Source organism: Antennarius striatus, chromosome 6 (genome assembly GCF_040054535.1).
Source record: "Antennarius striatus isolate MH-2024 chromosome 6, ASM4005453v1, whole genome shotgun sequence".
NCBI classification, from domain to species: Eukaryota; Metazoa; Chordata; class Actinopteri; order Lophiiformes; family Antennariidae; genus Antennarius; species Antennarius striatus.
The window spans coordinates 23,817,002-23,839,137 of NC_090781.1; the positions used below are offsets into that span (position 1 = coordinate 23,817,002).

Here is a 22,136-nt window from a genome sequence, read left to right on the forward strand (position 1 = left end):
CTCTCCGGAAAACAAGCATTGATAATTAAGAAGAGTCTGACGGCAGCATTCAGAGACTGGTACGGGAGCAGTAGGTCAAGAGCGGTGACAAAGGGAGACAAGGAGGAAATGTACAAAGAGTATAGGTAATAAATGCAGAGAGATCTTAAGTTTTAAGTGGAGTTCATTACTCTTGGTGTTTGTCGGTGTGCTCTTTTTGTTAGGCCAGGAGACTTTCAGATCTTGAAGTCTCTCCATTCGACACTATGAGGCCGCCTGACATCTGCTACTGGAGTCATCCAAGAGACAGGAAGAGAGAGAGAGAAGGAGAGCAAGAGAGACATGGAGAGGAACAATGAAAACAGTGAAAAGTACTGACACAGATGCAGCAAAACAGTAGCAAAAATATGAGATATATATATAGAGAGGAAGCAAAAGTTGACGGGACAGTTGGTGGAGCAAACACAGATGGGAACGTGACGGAGAGAGTTTGAGAAACACGATGGGAAGAGAGAGAGAGGGAGACTCCGTGGATGGATTCAAAGAGACATACAAAAGTGAAAAATGAGGCTGAGCATACCGGATGGCACTGACAGGAGTGATGATAGATTAAAATACTCAGAGGACAGACAGGCTACAGGGTCACGGATGGGCCATTGGGGAGAACACACACTTGCACTTCACACAAACTCACACACGTCCTTGTGTTATCCTCGACTATATTTGTATCCGGCCCAACCTTGTCAGAGTGTTTGCACTGGCTCAAGGCATTTAATGCCCGTACATAACAACACACACATCTGCATGCACAGACCTGCGGGGGATTTAGCCGACACAGTGTTTACACACAAACAGATCTGTGTTGCCGTGAGGACATTTTATTCACATGGCCTGAAATTAGCCAAACTATGATTCTTAACCCCCTTAATAGAAATGGAAATCATATCATTGCAATGCAAGCAGTGCATCAGACACACACTCATATATTCAATGTTTGGCTAGCTGCTCTTGAATTAACAGCACTTTGCTTGACATCATTATAATATGTTTGTGTCAAGCATGTAATAACGGCTAATGCTGGTAGAAAATTCACCACTTAGCATTCAGGTTAAAGAGTGACTTCTGAATTTATGCAGCTTCCTCTCACAAGTCTGAACTCATGCAAGTCAAAACTGGCTGAAAAACGTTCTTAAGTTTGTATTTTTTTAAATTTTTTAAATTATGGAATCTGCTCAAACTTTTATTTTGAACCTGTGTCGATGCAAATATGAATTGTGTTTTTTTCCGTTCCTGATTCTCTCCTCCATTTTCCTTTCATTTTCCATTGTAAAAAATGCATGAAAGAATTCAGCAGACTTTTTTTTTTTGTGTGCTCTCCCAAAGGTGTTGTCTTTTTGGAATATTTGCTCTACTTATATTTTATTCCCTCTATTACCCACTAAAAAGCTTGTTACTCTGGAAGATCCCTGCATTGTTTGTCTATCTTAGACTGCTGAAAATTCTTGATTACTTCAGAGAGTGAGGAGTGTGGATTTTGTGGTTCTTCTGATGATCTAGAAATAACTATAGAAACCAAAACTCTTCCTATATGTGGATAGATTATCAAGTTATATCTGAAATTATATCCCATGAGTTTTATTCCATTCCACTTTCAAAAATCATACTTGGTATGATAAAAATGCTACAATAAAATCAAAATTAGGCCTCTATTTAGGTATGTATTGTTCCAAACTATTACCCACAATGTGCAGATTGTTCCTGTCGAGTCACATTTTTGACAACCGTGGGCCTTTAATGGGGTCTCTTTGTGCATCTGTCAGTTGCTGTGTTCCTCAGGTGCTCTGAGTCACTGTCGCTCTCTCTGATCAGATCAATGTAGGATCTCTCTGCAATGCAGCAACCAATGAAACACATCACAGACGCAGATATACCCCCCAGAGACCCCCGGCAGCCTTTGTGCAAACACGAGTATCATCCGTCATTGTAGGTTTGCCCTCAAAGTGCCAGCAATCGTGAAATCAAAGAAACAAAGAAGACAAAGGCCAGTAGTAACTTCTTTTTTCCTCTCTGCATGTTGTCCCACAATAAAAAGTAATAATTGTCTTGTATGTTGGTCATTTTGTAGTCTGAGATGTTCTTTGGAAGTTATTTTGACTGACACACTTCACTTGGTTGCAATGAGGTTGGAGCTTGTTAATTAGGACTATTGGGGAAAATGAAAAAGAAAAGTTTGCAAAGTTAAACAACTTTTACTTTCCAAAGTAAAAAGATTCAGAACACCTGCTGATCCGGTGCACAATCTTTCCCTCAATTACAGTAGATACAAAAAAAAAAAAAGATTGGAAAACAAGTTTCACTATGCAGTACTATCCAAGGCAGTCTGTTATTTAGTGTGGCACCTGATGCCATTGAGCATCTGCACATCTATTTTTTTCCCATACTGTTGTTATTTGTTATAGACCGTGATATGAGCAGATGTCCAGGGTTTTTAATTGTGGTTTAAATGTCAGACTGGCTACCGATCCAGCAGAGTTCATAAGGGTATAAACTTTCCTCGAACTAAACTGCCGGCCGTCACACATATCACTCGTCTCCTTTTCTGCAATCAACTTGAGGCTTAATAACACCTCATTTCAGCGCGTTCACAGAGGCCAGCTGAGTGACATAATAGCCAGATAAAGTATTTCAAGTCAGCACTTTAAGTCACTCTGTAATGGCGTCCGCATTTATTCGTCCTAATACAACCCCAATTTCCTGAGTGGATAGTGTTAAAGGGGAGGTTCACTGGAGTGGCTTCACACCAGGAAAATCTAAAAAATAAAAAAAGCATCTTTAGCACTTTATGATAACTTTACCACCTCAAACTGAGAGATCTGGGACCTGACTCTATAAATGTAAGTTCCATTTACACCTTTGCTGGCAGTGACTGAGTAACATAATAGTTTCACATACTGCACATTCCAGATGTGTATCAGCATTGTGATTCACCTGCATGCTTTTTTCTCTACCTGAATAAAGTTGTAAGCTAACATTCCATCTTGAATGATTCCAACTTCAGCTGAGAAAAAAAAACAAAAACATCTTGATATACAGCAGACCTTTTGTCAACCTTTTCCTTTTGTTTGTCGTCCTTTTATTTATTCAGCACATGTCATTGTGGGGCATTCTGTGAAATAAACAATCTAAACAAACTCATCCTAAATCCACTGGCTTTTATTTGGACTAGTTATTGAAGCTGGGGACCTCCAACAAACACTATTTACCAGTCCTATCGATTTCCTCCTCCACCACTATGCCTTTGTTTTCGTACACATTCTAATCCAGCGGTGAGACTTGCTGCTTTGATTAGTATTTATTGTTCCGTGCTTCCCTTAGTTAAAGTGAATTTCTTAGTCTGTGTTCCTTCTGATGATTCTGAGGCTCCATTTCTCTAACCCTCTCCTGTTTATGCGCCTGTGTCCCATTCTCTCCTTCTCATTTTCTCTGTGTTTGCTCCTCCATCTCTCTCCCATCCAGATTGCTCCCTGCTGGTCCACGGGTACGTCTCCTCTCGTCTCCTCGAATCGTGGATCTCATCTGGTCCATTCAGCCTCTCTCTCTCCCTAATCTGAATCTTATTAAGGTTTTCTGTCTGTTTCTCTGTTCTCTTCTTCCTCTCCCATCATCCTGTTTAATAGGTGACATAAGATGCACAGTTGTCTTAATCTATGTTTTACAGTGTCAGTCAATTTTACAGTCGCATTCTCTGTTGTGAATCCGAACACGTCGCTGAATGCTATTCTATCCTGGTATCCTTGTCATTGGATCTTCCTGATGTTTTTTCCTTGTATTCCATGTTAAAGAAAACGTATTCCTCATTAACTCAAGTGTTGCATGATGTACAGATGAAGTCCCTTGAGGCAAATTGTGATTCACTACACATAAGTCTATAAATAAAACTGATCACACTTGACTGCATCAGTTGTCTTTATGTAATTATCTATTATGTAAAGGACATTTCTTTCAAATTAGATGTCTGCTGGATTCTGCCTTGTTACCGCTGGAGGGGTTTCAGCTGTACTCCCGGCTTTACCTAAAGCAAGTTTTTTCTTGGCTTTACACAGAGAGAACCCTGAGGGTATGTCTGAGCTGTGAGTGTATATTAGCAAATAAATACGTACATAAAAACACTGGTAAAAGCTTAAGGTTATGATGATGTGCTTTAACAGCTCATTGTATGGTGGCTTTGTTAATGTATTTATAAGAACACTGTATACAAATAAAATATTTGAGGTAGTTGCTGTTAGGTTCATGTGTATTCAATTCAAATCATTTTCATTTATATAACGTCAGATTATAATAAATAATTTCAAGGATGAGCAGAGAAAGACCTGCAGGGAAAGACAGAACTCAAATTGTCCCACCTGGCCAAGCGCTCTGGGGATAGAGGCAAAGAAAAAGTTCCCTTTAACAGGCAGAAACCTTGAGCAGAACCCAAAGGTCATGGGGGGCAGCCATCTACTTTGACTGATTGAGTGGAGAGAGACAGAGGTAGAAACAAAGATAATGTCATGCTATGTTTAACAGTGTGACACGCTGTAACCAAAGAAGAGAGATATGATAAATAAAATGTGCAAATTTTTAGTTTCTTTGAGACATTCAAACTTTTTTAAACAGAGCTGAAAAGTGCTTTTCTTCCAGTCTGTTATTGAATATTGGCAAACCTTGAATAGCCTTTCTTCCGGACTGAGACATCCTTTGTTTTTCGGTCTTAGTCACTCTGCTTGTGTAACTCTTTATGGCAAACTTGCCTCCCAAGTCTAATAGCATTTGGTATCTAACGGAAAACCAACAAAAGTTGAATAATAGTTGTGGGGAGACAAATGATTCCACCAGCATTAGCCATTCCTTGGCTCGTCAGTGAATCTTCTGGTAATAAGATGTCAGCATCATGTCAACTTGTGCAAAATAGAAGGAAAAACCCCCAAAACAAAACAACAATTTCATTAGCTTCTAAAAACCTTTCATGCCTTTTACTTACCTCCTTGCATTTTTTAGAAATTACACCAAGAACACCACAAGAGCGTGACGCCAGACTCAACAATCAGTCAAGTTTGGCCATGTAACAACAGGGTGCGAAAAGCTCTGATGTGAGTTTGAGCAACAAGTAGGGATGCTAATTCAATAATAATCACACCCTCTCTTTCTGTCTAGTCTCTAAGTTCCCAATAATGAGATGTTTCTTGCTCATTGTTCCTGTCTGGCTCTATCTTGCCCGATTTCAAATCTCCACAGTATCTCTTTCTGTCTTACTTTCTTCATTTATCTCTCACCCGATATTTCTGTAGTACATGTTTGTCTATTCCCCCCTATCTCTTTACTACCTGCCAGTTTGTTGGGGGAGGTGGGCTCTTTGGCGACAGATGACGGTCTGCTTTTCATCTCAATGGCAACCCTGGAGGAGAAGCGTGTCTTTGTGGGTGAGAGCAACTCCTCATTAGCCAAGGAATCAGTCCTTGTCATTCTGCTCCGACCACTGCAATCCTCCTCAACCAATGCCACAGTGTCTCTCGTAGTGTTGGTAGGTGACATTGCCCTGGCCGAGGGTAGCGCTTGGTCATCCTCATTTTCAGGTATTTTTGAGGCAGAGCGAGGGAGGACTTGGACCTGTCCAGCTCCTCCTTGTCCGTTGCTTTGTGGTCTCGCCGCAGTTGCTGCAATTGTCGCTTTTCCGTGGCCAGCCCCTTGGTTGCTGTAAACCTTGTATCGGATCATTAAAATAATAATGAAAACCAGTACAGAAGCAACGATAATCCCTCCAATGATGATGATCATTGTGCCACCCAAGAAGTGGCTGTGCAGTGCTTGGCACTGGCTGAACTCTGTATCCGTAGTGAATGACAGACAGCCCAGAGGACGAGTTGCAGTCAGGGATGTGATGACATCATCAAACACAGCCAGGACACAAAGGTCGTAGGAGCGTCCAGCAGCGAGGTCTCGAACCAGGAAGTCATTGCTGCTGGATGGAATCATCCTAGGAAAAGGAAGAGACAAAAGACCCAAAGATGTAAGTGTGGGGAAATGTAATATTAGCAGTTACTTAACATCATGGGGGTGTTAAAGGTGCGACTGTGTGTTAGCAGACATCAGAACAGTGATTTAATGTTAAATAGACACATTTTTCAATGAATTCATACACAATAATTGTTACTAGACACCTACAATTTTTTTTAATGTATTTTAATAATGCATATACAAGAAGGTCATCTAGTATACCTCAACAAATGGGTTCAGAGACCTGCTGGGAAAACGAAGTAGGATAATTACTGAACCCTAATGCTGCAACAAATTGAAAATAAAGACACACTACAACAGGTTTAATTGGCCCTTAAAACATTTGGGCTGGTCAATTTAACATTTGAAACGGAACAGAAATGGAATTATAATGTTTCCGGTTTTGCCTTCCACCCATAAACTGAACCGGTTAGAACAAAAAAATAAAGTTCCCGGTTAATAACGTTCCTTTTAAATATAAATACGTAGGTGCCGTATTTTGCACACCATAAGATGTGCTTGAAAGCCTTAAAATTTTTCAAAAATCAAAGCTGCGCCTTTTAACATGAAGCGTCTTCTGTGTTCACTGAGTTCACAAATCTGTAAAAATGTTTTTGTGTGACTTTAGTCAGCGCTCCGCCAGATCGACCATTGTCCACCGACATAGGACGTATTACGTCACTACGTACGCTGGCAGCGATGGACCAATTAGAGAACATGATGCGAGGCTCCGTCCGGCACACCTCCGGTAGGTACCGGTATAGGGTATATGCTGGTACTGTACCGCAGGTATGCAGTTAACCACATTTGATTGGCTAAAGACCCCCGACAATGACGTCAGTGAAGAGACATGCTTACGACGCAACATGTAAAGTCCAGGCTATCAGTTCCGGTTGTTCCGGTTCACGTAAAGAGACCGGGGGGCTTTTTTCACGCTTCGCCATCTCTCTTGATCTGTGACTCCATGCCCCCCCCCATCCACCCACACACAAACACACACCACCGCTTCTGTCAAAACCACGTCAAGCGGCTGAATTCGGAGCTTGTCTTCATCCTGGAGGATTAACGAAAGAACTCCAACCGCTGGACATCGGTGTGAACAGAGCCTTTAAAGTTAAGCTGCGTGCGTCTGGAGCGATGGATGAGAGACGTGAACACACCAGGACTGGGGGCAGTGCTGAGCGAGTTACACCCCCACAAAATGTGGTGGATTGCCGATGCCTGGACCAACGTGTCTGCTTCGACTTTTGTCCGATGTTTCGCTAAAGCCGGCATCATTACCGGACAGCCCCCTGGGAACCAGACGGTCAGCGGTACAGAAACTACCGAGATATTCAATGCAGATGATGCATTGAAGATGAGGACTTTGAAGGATTTAGCACAGATTTATCAAAAAATAAAGAAATAACATTTAAAAAATGTCGGTGTATTTTTTGAAATTTAAATACGTAGTAAAACACAGTTCAACCACAGTCACCTTTTTGCTTCTGTTAGCGACCATGCACCGAACAATAAGGTGCACTGTATGTAAAAGTAGAGAGAGTAGAGTATAACTTTATTTATACCTTAAGGAGGTTCCGTCAGGGAAATTAATTTCTCCGTCGCACACAGCATAGTAAGTACACAAAACACAGAAAAAGAACACAAAGCACCAGCACATAGAAAATAGCACATCGAAGTACAGAAATAAACTCCGTAATTTAGATAGCACCTCTTTATACAATGCGCCAGTTTACAATTATTTTCTGTTCCGATCCTGTTGCGGAACATTAAAAAAATGTAAAGTTTTCGGTTTGGTTTTCGTTCCAGCCAAAATACCAAAAGATTCCGGTTTTCGTTTTTGTTCCATGAACTGGTTCAAAGCTCTGGTTTGAACACATGACAAGTTTATCTAACACATTACATAAAAGTTTGTAATGCAATTTGAAAGTTTATAATGGAAATATACTTTATCCTGCACCCATAGACTTTTATTTGAAAGAAATTCCCAAGGATTTCTTGCCAGATAAACACATTTTCTAATCTATTTTCCAATTTAAGATTACTTAATTGCAATTATTGTGGTGAACTTGACTAAAAATCAGTAGTTCATAGGTACAAAAACAAAAAGTTAAACCAAAGGGATTAAATTGTGTAAGTGTTACACACCTTACAACAATGTCTCAATGACAGTACACTATGAGGCTGCTCTGATCTGTCATACAAGTGATTCAGAGAGACAAAATACCTGCCGACCCAATCCCCTCTGTCAACCCAGGCCTGTACATCCGCTACCACATTGTACCAGTGAACCGAGCAGTGAGTCATCACTACATCTGTTCTGGTATTCTGTTGTGTGTATTATATGAAAGCTGCAGCTGTGACATATGCATCACAGTCATATTGTACTGTATATTCCATGCTTCACTGCCTGTGCCACAATAGTCACCTTCTCACTCTAATTTCATGGATTTTAGATGCGTAATCTGGGATCTGACCCTCACACAGCTCTGCCTCTTTCAGCTGCAGAAATATTCATTCATCGATTAAATACATTTTAAAATCTAATTACTTATCCCTTCTATCTTGACATCCCCTCTTGTACTTTTCCAGTAAACAATTCCATGTGAAAATACCGTTCAACTAAAGAGGCTTTAGTTTTGCTTTCTCAAGGGGTCTTCAGTAAAGCTAACACTCATATGTCACGTAAACAAGTTACCCAAGTTATATTTCTTTACTGCTAAATCCACATTCACCCCATTGTACTTTAAGACCTTCACCCTAATCCATCCATTCTCATAAATGTATTTATATGTCTGCTGAGACGTGTAGGCTTATGATATAGCTAAAGTGGGAAGTAAATGAGATTGTGTGTTAATTGCAGCCAGTAAACAGCAGGAGTCGAAGTGTCAAACTCATTTATGTTATTGGACTTACACCAGAACGTTTATGTTGGCAGGTAGCCCCGTCACTCTCAACACGAACTGTGATGATGTCTTGCAGAAGGGTAACAGCATGATTGGGGGGGGGGGGGGGGGGGATGCAGGACTGAGCTTCCCATAAGCAATTTTTCAAATGGCGAATACAAGAAAAACCTCACAAAAACTACCGACGGGGAGGTCTCCTAACTCTGTTTGAACAAATGATACCGTGGTTGTGTGCCTCTCTTCTCATCTTCGCAGTGTGACAAACTAAATCATAGTTTATTAGGGCAGAAACTTCTGGGAAATGAGTCGAAGACCAGGGCTGGCAGTGTCTTCAGTTAAAGCCTCAAAGCACACGTGGGCTTCTAATCCACTATCTGCAGTATGAGACACTGGTTTCCATTTTAACAAGCAATTTATTGCTTAAACTCAGACCATAGGTTTGCCTTCTGTGAAAACAAAACCTGTGACACACACACACACACACACACACACACACACACACACACACACACACACTGACGTGTGCAAAAGTGAGGCAGGAGCTAAATAATCTGACTCAAACTGGGTAATGTAAAAGTCGTGACCGATAATATGTGAAATTGTCATGGAGACAGGGAACAACTTTCAACAGGCATCATCACTTTGAAAATTGTACATGCTTTTTTTTTTTTTTTTTGGGACAAGAAAAAATAACTTTTCTTTTATAAGGACGTTTGAGGGCTGTAATCTGTGTGTAATGATACATTTTTCTGTGTTACTGCAATTCCTTTATAATGAAAAACACTGCTAATAATTGCAGTCATTTCAGACAGTGAGAATTCACCAGAGAGGTGGGTATGAGGTACTCTGCCAATATATAACAACAAGAGAGGAACTAATGAAGGAGCTCCTGTGTGCTCTGAACTCAATTCTGTCAGTCTGCCAGTCAAGACGATCTTCTGGTATTCTGCTTTTATGTCAGTGCTTTTCAAGTGAGCTGTTTGTCATGGAAATTTCATAAGTGTATTCTGCTCTTCAGCTACACTGAACAAGATATCACACTTACATACTGTGGGCACAACAGCACGATTATTATATAGTCTAGGTAACACTGGTGGGAAGCAGTTTGTGCGCCCAAATGTGAGGAATAGCTGAATTCCTGCCTCTTGATTGGTGGAAAGAACGTGTTTCTTGTCAATGAAGCAGCTCAAACTAATCGCATCAATTATTCTAGATGGAACCAAATCAGTGAGCCTCGTAATATTATCCTTAAAATCTTTGCACACCATAGGTGTCCCCCTCCAAATAATCTCCTGCGATTATCATGAAGGGCAGGCTCTTGTGGAAACCGTCTCTAAAATGCCTCCGTGTGTCTCCTCTATGCAAGTGATCTGTTCTTAAAAGGATTAAGAAATGGAAACTTCCATTGGCCCAAGGCTTTGCCAAGAGGCAAAACTGTACGTGATCCAAGAAGCAAGTTGGAAGGATGAGGTGGGATGAGGAGGAAATTCTCACAATTAAAACAGAATCCACCATCTGAAACCACCACCACCACCATCCAACCGCCATCTGTGTTGTTAAATTTGAATGAGCAGATTTCCCCCGAACGATCCCCCGAATAGAAATGTATACTTAAATGCCAAGTACATGAGGATCTTTTTTTATTTTTATTTTTTTAGACAATGCTTATCTGGAACGGGTGGTTCTTTTTGTCTGGGTTTGGTTACAGAACATCTTTTCAGGAGGAAAGATCTAATATCTCTTGGTTACACTCTTATTATACTGTCATGTGTGCAAACATCTACATATTGCAGAAAATGACTTTTTTGGATCATATTAGCACGTAGCATTTGATTTTCTCATTCAATCGACTACAGATCTGTTGAAGCCTACGTCACGTTACTCACTGATGAAAGTTTATCTGTGGCTCTTTGGGATCTTGAGTTCTTGTATATCAGGATTTTAGAAAAACAGGACTTGGGCTGTTAGGCAAAGCAGACATGGTTCAATAAGCACATTTGACACTGCAATAATACCGGATGAGTTATTCAGTTAATGGGTCCAACCGGACACAAACACACACACAGACACACACACAAACACACACACACACGCTCAGATAAAGTTAAACAGCTTAATGGATTCCTTTCCTCCTCAATTCAGACAAACAAAGACACAGAGCTACAGAGAAAACTAATGGTTTGTACAACTGCTTCTTTCACACACAATGGACAAACAGATCAACAGTCAGTTCTGATTTTTTTCACTCCTCGGTTTTTCCTCACACCTACCAGCACACATGAAACACACACACACACACACACACACACACACACACACACACACACACACACACACACACACACACACACACACACACACACACACGCAAGTAGTTGACGGCATGCAGCTACAAGACTGCAAGACTCATTCGGATACACATTCAAACGTATCTCCCCGCTCAAATGTGATTGCATAAACTGGTAATCCCTCAAAAAAATAAATGGGGAGATTACTTCAACATGAATTAAAAACACACAGATTTTCCTGTCCACCACTGCAGTCGAAGTGTGAATTACTTTACCTTAAACCAAACCGGCTCTGAGCCTTTAGAATCCAAGTCGTCTCAGACAATGATGTCCAGGACGCCGTAAACCTGCATCGCTTCAGGGTTTTCATGATCACTCTGGACTGAATACTATAACTTGACTAATATGACAGAAAACATCTATGAAATTCTAAAACACACATCAAATAGTATAAAAAAATGAAAGATACCGTCAACTTTGAGCACAGAGACATAATGAGGTAAGTGAGAATCTGTATTGCTTTTAGTGTAGTTGTAAAAACTCTTGTATTAATACATAGAACACATGTGACTGATATAGGGTATATACCTTCCATGTCATGGATGTTGCTGGAGCCCATCCCAGCTGACTGCAGGTGAGAGGAGGGATACACCCTGGATGTGTCGCCAGCGCATCGTGGGATTGATCTGTGTATGAATTCTGCAATTGTGTGTATAAAGTTCTTAAATTTCTATCCCCCTACAGTTTTTTCTTATCTTTGTGTTCTAATATCCATTCACACAAACCCCAAATATCAACTTTTTTTTTTTTTTTTTGCGTTGAGTGAGAACCCGGTGAGACAAGACAGTAGAAATGTTGCCTCTCCACATGTGTGTGATCCGGTTCAGACAGAATTGTTTGGAGACTTCTGTCTCCTGTCATCGTGTTTTGATACCATCAGGCCTATTTTTCTCATGCGTTTCCACTTTTCATCACAATTTCTATTGACATCCCACCCCCTCCTACCAACTGCTTTCCAACACCACTCCAACTGAAGACTGGTAATTACTGTCTGACTGTCATTTCCCCAGGTTATTCCTCGCCCATATGGCTCAAAGCACACTTAAATGTGCAATGCGCCATCTAACTGCTTCGTAACGGCAACGGGGGCTCCCTCAGAGAATTTTAACAAAAGTTCCACAATTTCTTCAACAACTTTGGATCCTTCAGTAGCAGACTGACAGGTAGACACTTTTTTTGACTTCAGCAAACAGGAGCAGGTGGACTGTTCACTATAACACACAAAAACCCACACAGTTGTGAGATGACATTCTAAAATCTGGGATTTAACTTTTTTGGATTTCTTTTCAGGTTTATTTATTTAAATTTTTCCCCAGACTTACACGAATGTGGAAACCATCAAAAATGCGCACTGGACATTTGACATTCACGCAGGTTAACAGACTCTATACAGCAGAGGTATCGTCAGTCTGAAGCTGACTGACTCAACATCCGCTGCGATACTAACAGACTAACAGATACCAGCGGCTCGACTTTATTAGCATGTCGTTATTGTCTTGTCTGGGGCGATACAGTCACCAGTTCGTTAGAGGCACTTGTTCAACAGCAAAATGACGAGGGAGTCTGTTTTTGTGAGCTGTGTGTTCACCAGTAGGGCTGACATTTTCCCGTGCCCTCTGTGGATATCCACGCTCTCACGCACGTATGTGTCCGTGAGTGAGCCTGACATTTTCATGCTGTCTGCATTCACTTATGTTGACTGATGGGAGGACGCTTGGTTTGTAAATGCTGTCCATCAATCAGCCCCCGTGGGCACTCACAATGCATTCGCTCACATGTCGTTACACACACACACACTTTCAAACGAGATGTCATGGAGTCGCATGGAGAGCCCTGGGTTCTGACTGTTGATCTAAGCAGAACATCAAGTGAATATTTATGATAATGTGCCCTGGCTGTTTTTAAATAATTGAACATGCCAATTATTCCTCCAGTAGAGGTGCTGCAGAACACAAGAGGGCAAGAGGTTGACAGTAAAGTCACTGCAGCTCACATCCCATCATCCAGCTCGACATGCGACCCAAGAAAAAAAAAGATAACATGTCACCCGAGTGGATTCAGAGATGGATGTTTCAAGCCTACGTTAGCATTTAAATAATAACTTCCGAATGAAAAACAGTGTTTTGTCAGCAAATTATGATTGATAAAAGCAAACATTTTAATTAGAATTTCTGAGCTTGTTGTTTCTCGCAGAAATGAGTGACCTTTTATATTCTCGCCAGACCCAAGGGACAGAGGTTGATGTTACAAGCTTTAATTATGAAAATACGTGCCACGTAATTAATCATCCTTCCACCTCTGAGAGTCGGGGCGCTAAAGGCCTCGTCCTGTCACCCCCTCTTAAGGGGTGAGTTGTCCCCCTTTTGCCTTCCCCTGGGCGTCTGATTCAGTGTTTCCACTGTGAGATTTTCACTCCACCAGCGTTTAGACACAGCCCATCTTTCTGCATCTCCCTCTGTATCATTTGTATTCACCCTCTTTCCCGTCACCCACATCCACACGGATCAGATTTTCCGAGCAGCGAGACGAGAACATTTGCACTTAAATCACTTTTAGAGCAGATGTAAATGGTGATTAAATCATCAGATATATTTTCTATTAGCAGTGACAATAATCCAGGAGCCAGCTGCATAAACGGGGTGGGGTGGGGGTGGGGGGATTAGCACTAACTCACTCGAACTCTAGACATGAAACTTATATCAACAGCCGGGTTTTTTTTGCTGCTCTGCCATTTTCTATATCAGACATGACAGTTTGATCACATCTTTTGTCTAGTGTAACGCTTACATTCCTTACACACTGCAAATCCATTTTAACGCATTATATTGGATGAATTTCTTCAAAATAAAACTTGTATCAATTTAGCAGCAACATTTTTTGTTCTTTTAAAAGTGCAATGAATACATTGACATCATTTAGATAGGCCTCGTAATTACTGGTGACATACAAGCACATTTCATAATTATAATTATAATGTAAAAAATTCATTCTTTATTTTCTTTACAATTCAAAGTTGTGTGATTTCATTATTTTCATGACATGCTTTAAACAAGACAGTACAGTATTCAACAGGGTAATGGTGCCGTCCTGCTGCTGGGCAACTATTCCATATTCAAATGTCCACTTTCAGCTGATATTAAAACGTAATATGAGTGGTAGGTCAGGTAGAGGTCATTAAACGGCCTAAAGTTCCAACAGATTTTGAAATGAGACGGGAAATGTGTCACTAAGTACGAACAGCACTTTTCCCTAACACATAATAGCTTTTCTTCTGCTTATTCTTTGCTTTTTTAAAGAAAAAAAGAAGCACCAAAAGACTGGAATAGGAGACAGGAATAGATGCTCCACCACATCCATCTCACCGGGCTTGTGTTCCCTATTACTCATCTGCTGTGCCCCAGTAAAATCTCACATTCAAGTTTTTAACAAGCTCCTCTACTGTATTTGGCAGTGGGTTAATTTGGGTTACTAACAATGGGAAAAGGACAAAGGAAGTCAGGAATGTAACATCATTAACAGAAAAGTTCTTTTGTTTCATTGTACTTCAGGTTTGCGTGTGCATATGTGAGAGGATGTGAACACATTGTGCACTAATTACTTTCTGTATTCATTTCGTTTGACCGGAATTTGGGTGTGAAACTGCAGTGCAGCATCAGTGTGCCATCATGGGGATGTAGTATGACCTCCACACTAACAGCGGGCAAAATAAAAGTAGTTTGTATATGTTTTTATGCCCAGCAGGCCTTTACAAAAACTTTAGTGATTTTAGAGATGGTGGCCTGAACCTTTTTGTCCATAGCTGGAATATAAATGATTGTTTTCCTGCTGGCTTGACCCGTTTAAAGAACAAAACAAACGACAAAATAAGGTAGAATAAATCAAGCTCCACTGTCGTCCAGTGCGAGCCTTACATGTTATTAATGGGGTAGTTAATCATATTTGAGCCTTGTTTCCTTTGACGGAGAAGAAAAAAAAAAGTAATTGCAAAGAGTTCTTAAAGACATCAAACAAAAGCAGCACTCAGCCCGCATCAGTTAGTTTGCGTGCACTTTTGACCAGATGTATCCTGATATTTCTGAGGAATGAGAAAAATCTGGGGTGACCTCTGCTCCATGTAGATTTATCTTCTTTTTGTTGCATTCGACTGGGACAATAAAGATGAGTGGCACTGCACTTTGTCCCGTCATGTTGCATTTCAAACAGCAACTATTTTCTCATCCTCCTTACGTAAAGACTCTTACATTTTATCCTTTACATTGACTTATTATTGATGATATAAACTGTCAGCATGGTTCAAGCTTTACATCAGACTCATCCAGTGATTCTGTGGCATTGCTATGCTAGTAGATTCACCAGTACTGTTTCTCTAAACGATGGAGCTAACCATAATCTTACGTCTACATTTAACTGACTTACGTACTTTTGAATGGGTAGTATTTTTCTGAACACTACAATGTATAAATCTATGTATTTATTTCAGACTATTTAAGACCGTGCCAAAATTCATTCATACTTTTTGACCCACATATTTTTTTTCTATCATTGCTGCTTCAAAGATTTTCAACAATTGCGTTGGAAAAGGTAGACTTTAAAGTGTGATTTAATTCAGAGATGGATCAAGCATTTAAAATTGGTACTAGTACCATTCCACAAGATTACAATACCACTAGCATTTAGAATCTCTATGTGAGGAGACAAAAGATATAACATAATGAAACACTATAGGAGTGAGCTGATAGAGCGTGAGCCAATATGGAGCTCGATCAATTATGTTGACCAGAGAATGAAGATGAATCCTATTTATAGATCCCTACAGGCTTTTCTTATGCGTTTTGCAATTCGCATCTTGGGTTTAAATCGATTCAGTAATTAAAAGAACTTTATTTATATTTTTAAGAGGAGCAGGCCTGTTGTCAAATGAATCAGGATCGATGAAAAGTAACACCGTAATCCTTGTTTAACAAATTATACGGCATTTCATTTTACAGATAGTGTTACAGCTTCATTTCATTATGTAAATGAAGTGATTTAATATGCAATAGTTACCACATATCGTTTATGTTATATCACAATGTAATTTCACAGAAAAAATAAATGATGAATAGAGTGGAGTGCAAATATTTCTGTGTAAGTAAATTAGAAGTCATTAAAATCTCACATTCTTCTTTCAACTCTATATTAGAAATCCTGGGGATTGATGGCAATGATAATGGAAAGTAATAGTAAATGTGAGATTGCACCTTTACATACAGTATTTTTCATGCAGCAGAGAACACAAGTCACTGACTTCCCAAACAGTTGGGAACAATAAGCTAACATGCCTGTGATTCGCTGATTTCCCTTTTGAAAGACAAGCGCAAGCCTGACAGCCGAACAAAAGTCTCAAGAGCGAGAGCCGAGAGTCAATCAGAGTCCTCTGCAGACTTCAGCACTATAATTATGACAGCGAGACAGCTGTGACACACACACACACACACACACACACACACACACACACACACACACACACACACACACACACACACACACACACACACACGAAAATGGAAGATGAGAAAACAGCAGTAATAAACTCATGCTGGAAGAGCTTGTTCTCACTCAGGAGGAAAATATACTTTCTGTACTAACTTAACTTTTTTTTTTTTCTCTCAATGTACTTAAATCTTTAAATTCTGATTCATTAGTCCAAGATAAAAAGAGAAGGAAAATACATCGCAGAGCGTTGATGATTCATGTATGTGGTTAGTCATGCATTTTACATTGACTTTTAAACTATATTCGAACTTTTAAAGTTTTACTCATACCTTGCTCCTCCACGGAAACTCAAAGAATGAAAAAAACCTAGCAATTCCGCCTCTACTGAACGGATTTTAATATCATTTTTTAATTTAATGATTATCACAGTGTTGTATAATATCATCCAGCATCTCTAGCAAATTCAAAATGTGCTCCTGTCCTCATGTATATGTAGTCGTGCTCCTTAGGATGACTTTCTGTGGAGAAGATCTATGAATATGTTGATTTTATTCAAGAATCCACAAGTCAGAGTGACAGTTTGTCACAATATTCACGAGAGAAAAAAAGGATAATACGACGTGTTTAATGAAATGACCTTATTACTGGACATTAAAGATATAACACCACAAAATGAAATGCTGTCAAACTATTTTTTTGTTTTTAGAAATCTTTTAGAATCCTGGCCGCTGTTCTATTTGACCTTACTCAAACACGTTATCATTTTTGGAGACGTTAATGATGTAAATGTTTATCTTGCTGGCTGCTTAAAGACAGCGTCCAAGGTGTCCATTATGTGATGTGGATACTGTAATGTGACATTGCAAGAGTCTTCTTTTTTTTTTTTTTTTTCAAGCGGTTCACCGGACGTGGGGAGGAAATCAAAGCTGAGCGACATCTCATAGTGTGCAGTGCTGTGACATTATAATGGCATTTCAATTTAAAAAGGATGTTCCTCCTTTTTACTTAACAGACTGTGATTTCCTGTGTGCAGCGGAGCGTGTTGCTGCCGAGTTCCTCGGGTGTCGCTGTCAGGTTCCGTCTGCCGTTCAAACGGGGCAGAGGAACGATCTGCCAGGTAGATCAAGAGTTTTTTGCGGTGAAAGAAGGAAGATTGATAATCGACATCAGTGATCATAATGATGTTTTGAGGTTTAAAACTTCGCAGCCTGGTTGGGTTTCCAGTTCCTTGTGTCTTTTTTTAAAGTTTACCAGCCATCGACTGACAGGACAGCCCAGGTCAGGCTTTAAAGGGATGCTGGGGTATGTGCTGCATGTTGGATCAATAGGTAGCACCGTTTCCTCGTAAGATGGTCCTGGGTTCAAATCCAATTGTGAAATTTGCATGTTCTCCGAGTGTCTTTTTGGGTTCGCTCGGGGTTCTGTGGCTTCTTTTTACCAGCAAAAACATGCATTATAAATGAATTGGTCACTCTAAATCAGTAGACATGACCATGTTTGTATGTCTATGTGCAGCCATGTGATAACTTGGCGTTTTGTCCAGGGTGCAGCCTGTTCCAGGTAAAAGAATGAAAATTAAGATTACAGAAATACAGAAAATGAATTTGGATTACATTGGGAGTGATTTAAAATGTCTTTACCATAGACGCTGATCGGTACGAGTCCCTGGTCCAACAAAGAATAGCCAGGAAAACCAGATTTTGTCTTTATGTGAAGACGTTTAATAATTAATAGAATGTGGCTGATGCTTTTGCAAGGAAGATGGTTGTTCATAAAATATGGACAAGGGTGTCGCAGCAATAAGCAGCGTTCTTTGTTCATTGAGCGTGAAGACATGTAGTGTATATATTTTTAATACATGTATGTTCCACTAAATGTAGCCATTGTTTTATGTGTCCTTTATTGTACAAGTCTATTTTACGTATTACATTCGAGATTATTTGTATGATTTTGGATGCCCCTCCTGGGCACTCTAATGCCCTCTTTACCGGCAAAACAAATATTACACCATTCTTCTGTGGTAGACAGACGTTAAACACCACAAACCTTATGGGACAGGATGTCAGAGAGATGAACAAAGCAAAGTGAATGAGAAATGGAAGGTAATAGGTTGTATAAGTGTGAACTGGACTGATTTTGTAATGGTCAGAGACATATATTCCATATCTGTCATGGATTTCAGCGATAGGATGCTAACAGTTAGTAGGTCAGCTGACAGAATTGCGATCGGAACTTGCAGTTTCAATGAATCTCTATGTAAATACTACCAGTGATGTGCTCTGACACCATGGCTACGTGTTCTACTTCGACAAAGCTAATATTTACCTTAAATATTAATAACATGACCTTATAGATAGACCAGATCAATAGTGTTCTTGGTTCATCTGTGATCCAGTACAAAGCCAGGTATGACCTTCTTTCTGATCGAGTCAGAGGGCAATGGATAACCAATATGAGATAACGTGTTAATCCCCAGTGTCACTACTGTCTATAATGACAAGGCAAGACTTCAGATTCGGATTAAACATTTTATATTGCAAGCTGCAAACCCCTGGCTTTCATTAACGGATTTCATATAAGAGATAAAAATAGAAGTAATCTATAGGATTTACCTATGGCTTAATCCTGTGATTCAGGGGGACAATGTCCTTTGTGAGGAAATACAAAAGTGATTTACTGACTTAATATTCTGGATTGACCTTTGGAATAATATTATGACACATTACACAGAGATGAATACACATTACAGTTGAATGTAGTGCTGTTAAAATGAAATCGCTCTTAAGCCCCCTTAGAAACCTTTGTGTAATATTTATGATTGTGATAAAAATATCCGAACACAACTTTAAAGGTATTAAGAAATAGATGGACGTTTTAAAGTGCTTCCTGTCACACATGGAGTTGAGTTCCCGCTCTACTTTCCCGAAAGCATGACAAAGACAAACTCAGACGTAAAGGTCATCCTCATATAAAGTTGAAGCTATTAAACAAAAAACAATTGATATCTCCTTAATTGTGAAACATGTCGATAATCACCAGAAACATTAAGACTTCAGATCCAGAATTCTTTTTTGTGCATGGATCCTTTTGGCCACATGGTGACCATAGTGTGAAAATTAATTAAGTAATAATGTGAAAAGCCTAAAGCTCTGCCAGCTTGATATCTCATATCTTCATAATGACACTCTTATTAATAAATGTGCATATTAATCGAAGGATATTATCCCTTTCTGGTTGTACTGAGCATGTCAGACACCACAGTGTTCTGTTCTACTGGGCTGTCTCGCCTTGCAAAGCAGTGGTTTCCGGTTGCAAATACAAAAAAATACAAAAAAAAACAAAAAACAAGGACAGATAACATGGAACATTATCGAACTTATGGTCTAGCATTTGGTAATAAAACAGTTTTCTGATAAATTAAGTTTTCATATCTGGTAAACAACATTACAGCTAGCTTTTACTGAGCTGATATTACACATAATGTTTTTACTGACAGTGTCTACAGCTTCTAACAGTGAGACTGTTTTGGAAATCTCGCTGGGGGGAAAGTGCCTCTTGACATGCCTTTCTACACAGATATCAGAGATCAAGATCAGCTACGGTGCAAGATAGAGTCCATCCTGCTTGGATATACTTTAAGTCCTGCAGTGGTGTCTTTATTCAACTGCTCCCTGAATATTACAGCCAGCAACTAGTAACTCTGCCTCCACCAAGCTGTCAACTTTTCTCTCTTTTTTTTTGGCAAAAATGGAAAATTCACTATATTCTGATTCTGTGTTCAAGGATCTAATAAAAGTTATCTTGTATTATTGACAAGTATGACTCCCATGAATCATTTTTCCAATGACAAACATACTGTCTTCGTCCAGACATTAGTTTTGCAAGAACATGCACCTGAAACTATATCAGAAAGAATAAATGGATCGGCTTCACGAGAATAAACTCTGCAGGAAGGGACAAATGACAGAACACACTGTTCTCCTCTCCTGCAGTGGATGTAGCCGGGTCACTCCACTGAAAGAAATACAATGCACAGTAAAAGTCCTGAGTGTGTTTGCATGCTTGGTGAATAAACTTCATTCTGATGTCAAAGCTGTAACCTTGACAGCAGACAATGCTAATATGCGTGAGTGCAAGTTCCACCACAATTTTATGGTGCACTCCAAGGATGCCTGTCACCGCACTATTATCCAATAAAATATGAAACATGGACACATTCTTCCCTTGTGTTCCCACAGTGACAGCATTCAATAATGGTGTTTCTTTCTGATTATTTCGACTTCAAATTGAATATGAGCTTTGACATTTCGGTTATGAAATTCATTTAGTTATTAAACATTTTGTCTTGTGTGATATTTCTGTGAAAATTTGTCACAATCATTGTGTTAATTTGGTATTTACGAACAAGTATATAAATGTTTAACATGATCACTGTGGACTTTAGATTCTCCTTCAGTCAAAATGGACATTTGCATCAAATAATGAAATTTCCTCATGATATTCAAAAACTATTGTGCTCGTGAGAATGCGGCCGACAGACAACCCGAAAAAAACATAAAAAACAACAGTTGTTGCGGTTGCCAGTGGCAATAAAGTATAGGAGGAACTATTTAAATAGCTGCTGTAAAAAAAATAAAGTACTGTACAGCTGAAAGAGAATATTGCTCAACATTTTACTTGAAGAAAGGAGACAATCAGTACTGAATAATCTCTGCTACTCTCCACAGTAATGATTTCTGACTTGATAGAAAGCTTGGCCCCACACTGAAGAACAATGAGATGACCTTTAGAGGATAAATGCACAATATAATGGCATATTTTATATAAATACTGCACTTTAGTAATGGCTTGTACTGTAACATCACACTATAAATCAGCATAAAGACCCTGACCCTAGTTTAATCCTGATTCCTGAGTGCGGAAACAGATGAAACTGAAAATATAAATGCCGTATATGGTTAAAACACATTTTAGCATTTGTTAGAGCGATGATGTTGTAGTGAGACTTTTTCTGTTTTGTCTTTAACGAAACTTAAATTCCATCTTGACTGACTTATGTTGTAACAAGTTCTTTAATCTAAGTGATGCACTACTGCAACAAAACTGATTTTCAGATAGATTTACTGTCTAAAGTGACTGAAAAAGCTCTAGAAAAACTCAAGTACACAGCTTTAATAATGACTTAATGAAGCACTGATAGACTATTTAGCAGCAATGAGAGTTTCTCTCACAGCAAACTGTACAATCAAATTGTCTGACTGCAGTATAAGAAGGGAATTTAGGGATTAAGGGAATTCCCCTTGTGGAGCTTAATAACGTTTTATCTGTCTATCTGGGAAGTCAATCTGAGGATGTCTTTATCGAGCTTAATATCAGTATAAGTTGCTGCTGTTTC

At 39.5% G+C, this 22,136-nt stretch overlaps 1 protein-coding gene across 1 annotated transcript in view; it reads right to left on the reverse strand.

The window, feature by feature from the left end:
• Positions 1–215: 215 nt before the first annotated feature.
• The window catches only part of zgc:172282 (leucine-rich repeat and fibronectin type III domain-containing protein 1-like protein), a 66,063-nt gene continuing 44,142 nt past the window's right edge, over positions 216–22,136 (reverse strand). The window contains exons 8-9 of the mRNA XM_068316525.1: positions 5,343–5,992; positions 216–268 (exon numbers count right to left, since the gene is read on the reverse strand). Of these exons, the coding sequence (XP_068172626.1) occupies positions 216–268; positions 5,343–5,992 (703 nt within the window). The remainder of the gene's footprint in view (positions 269–5,342; positions 5,993–22,136) is intronic.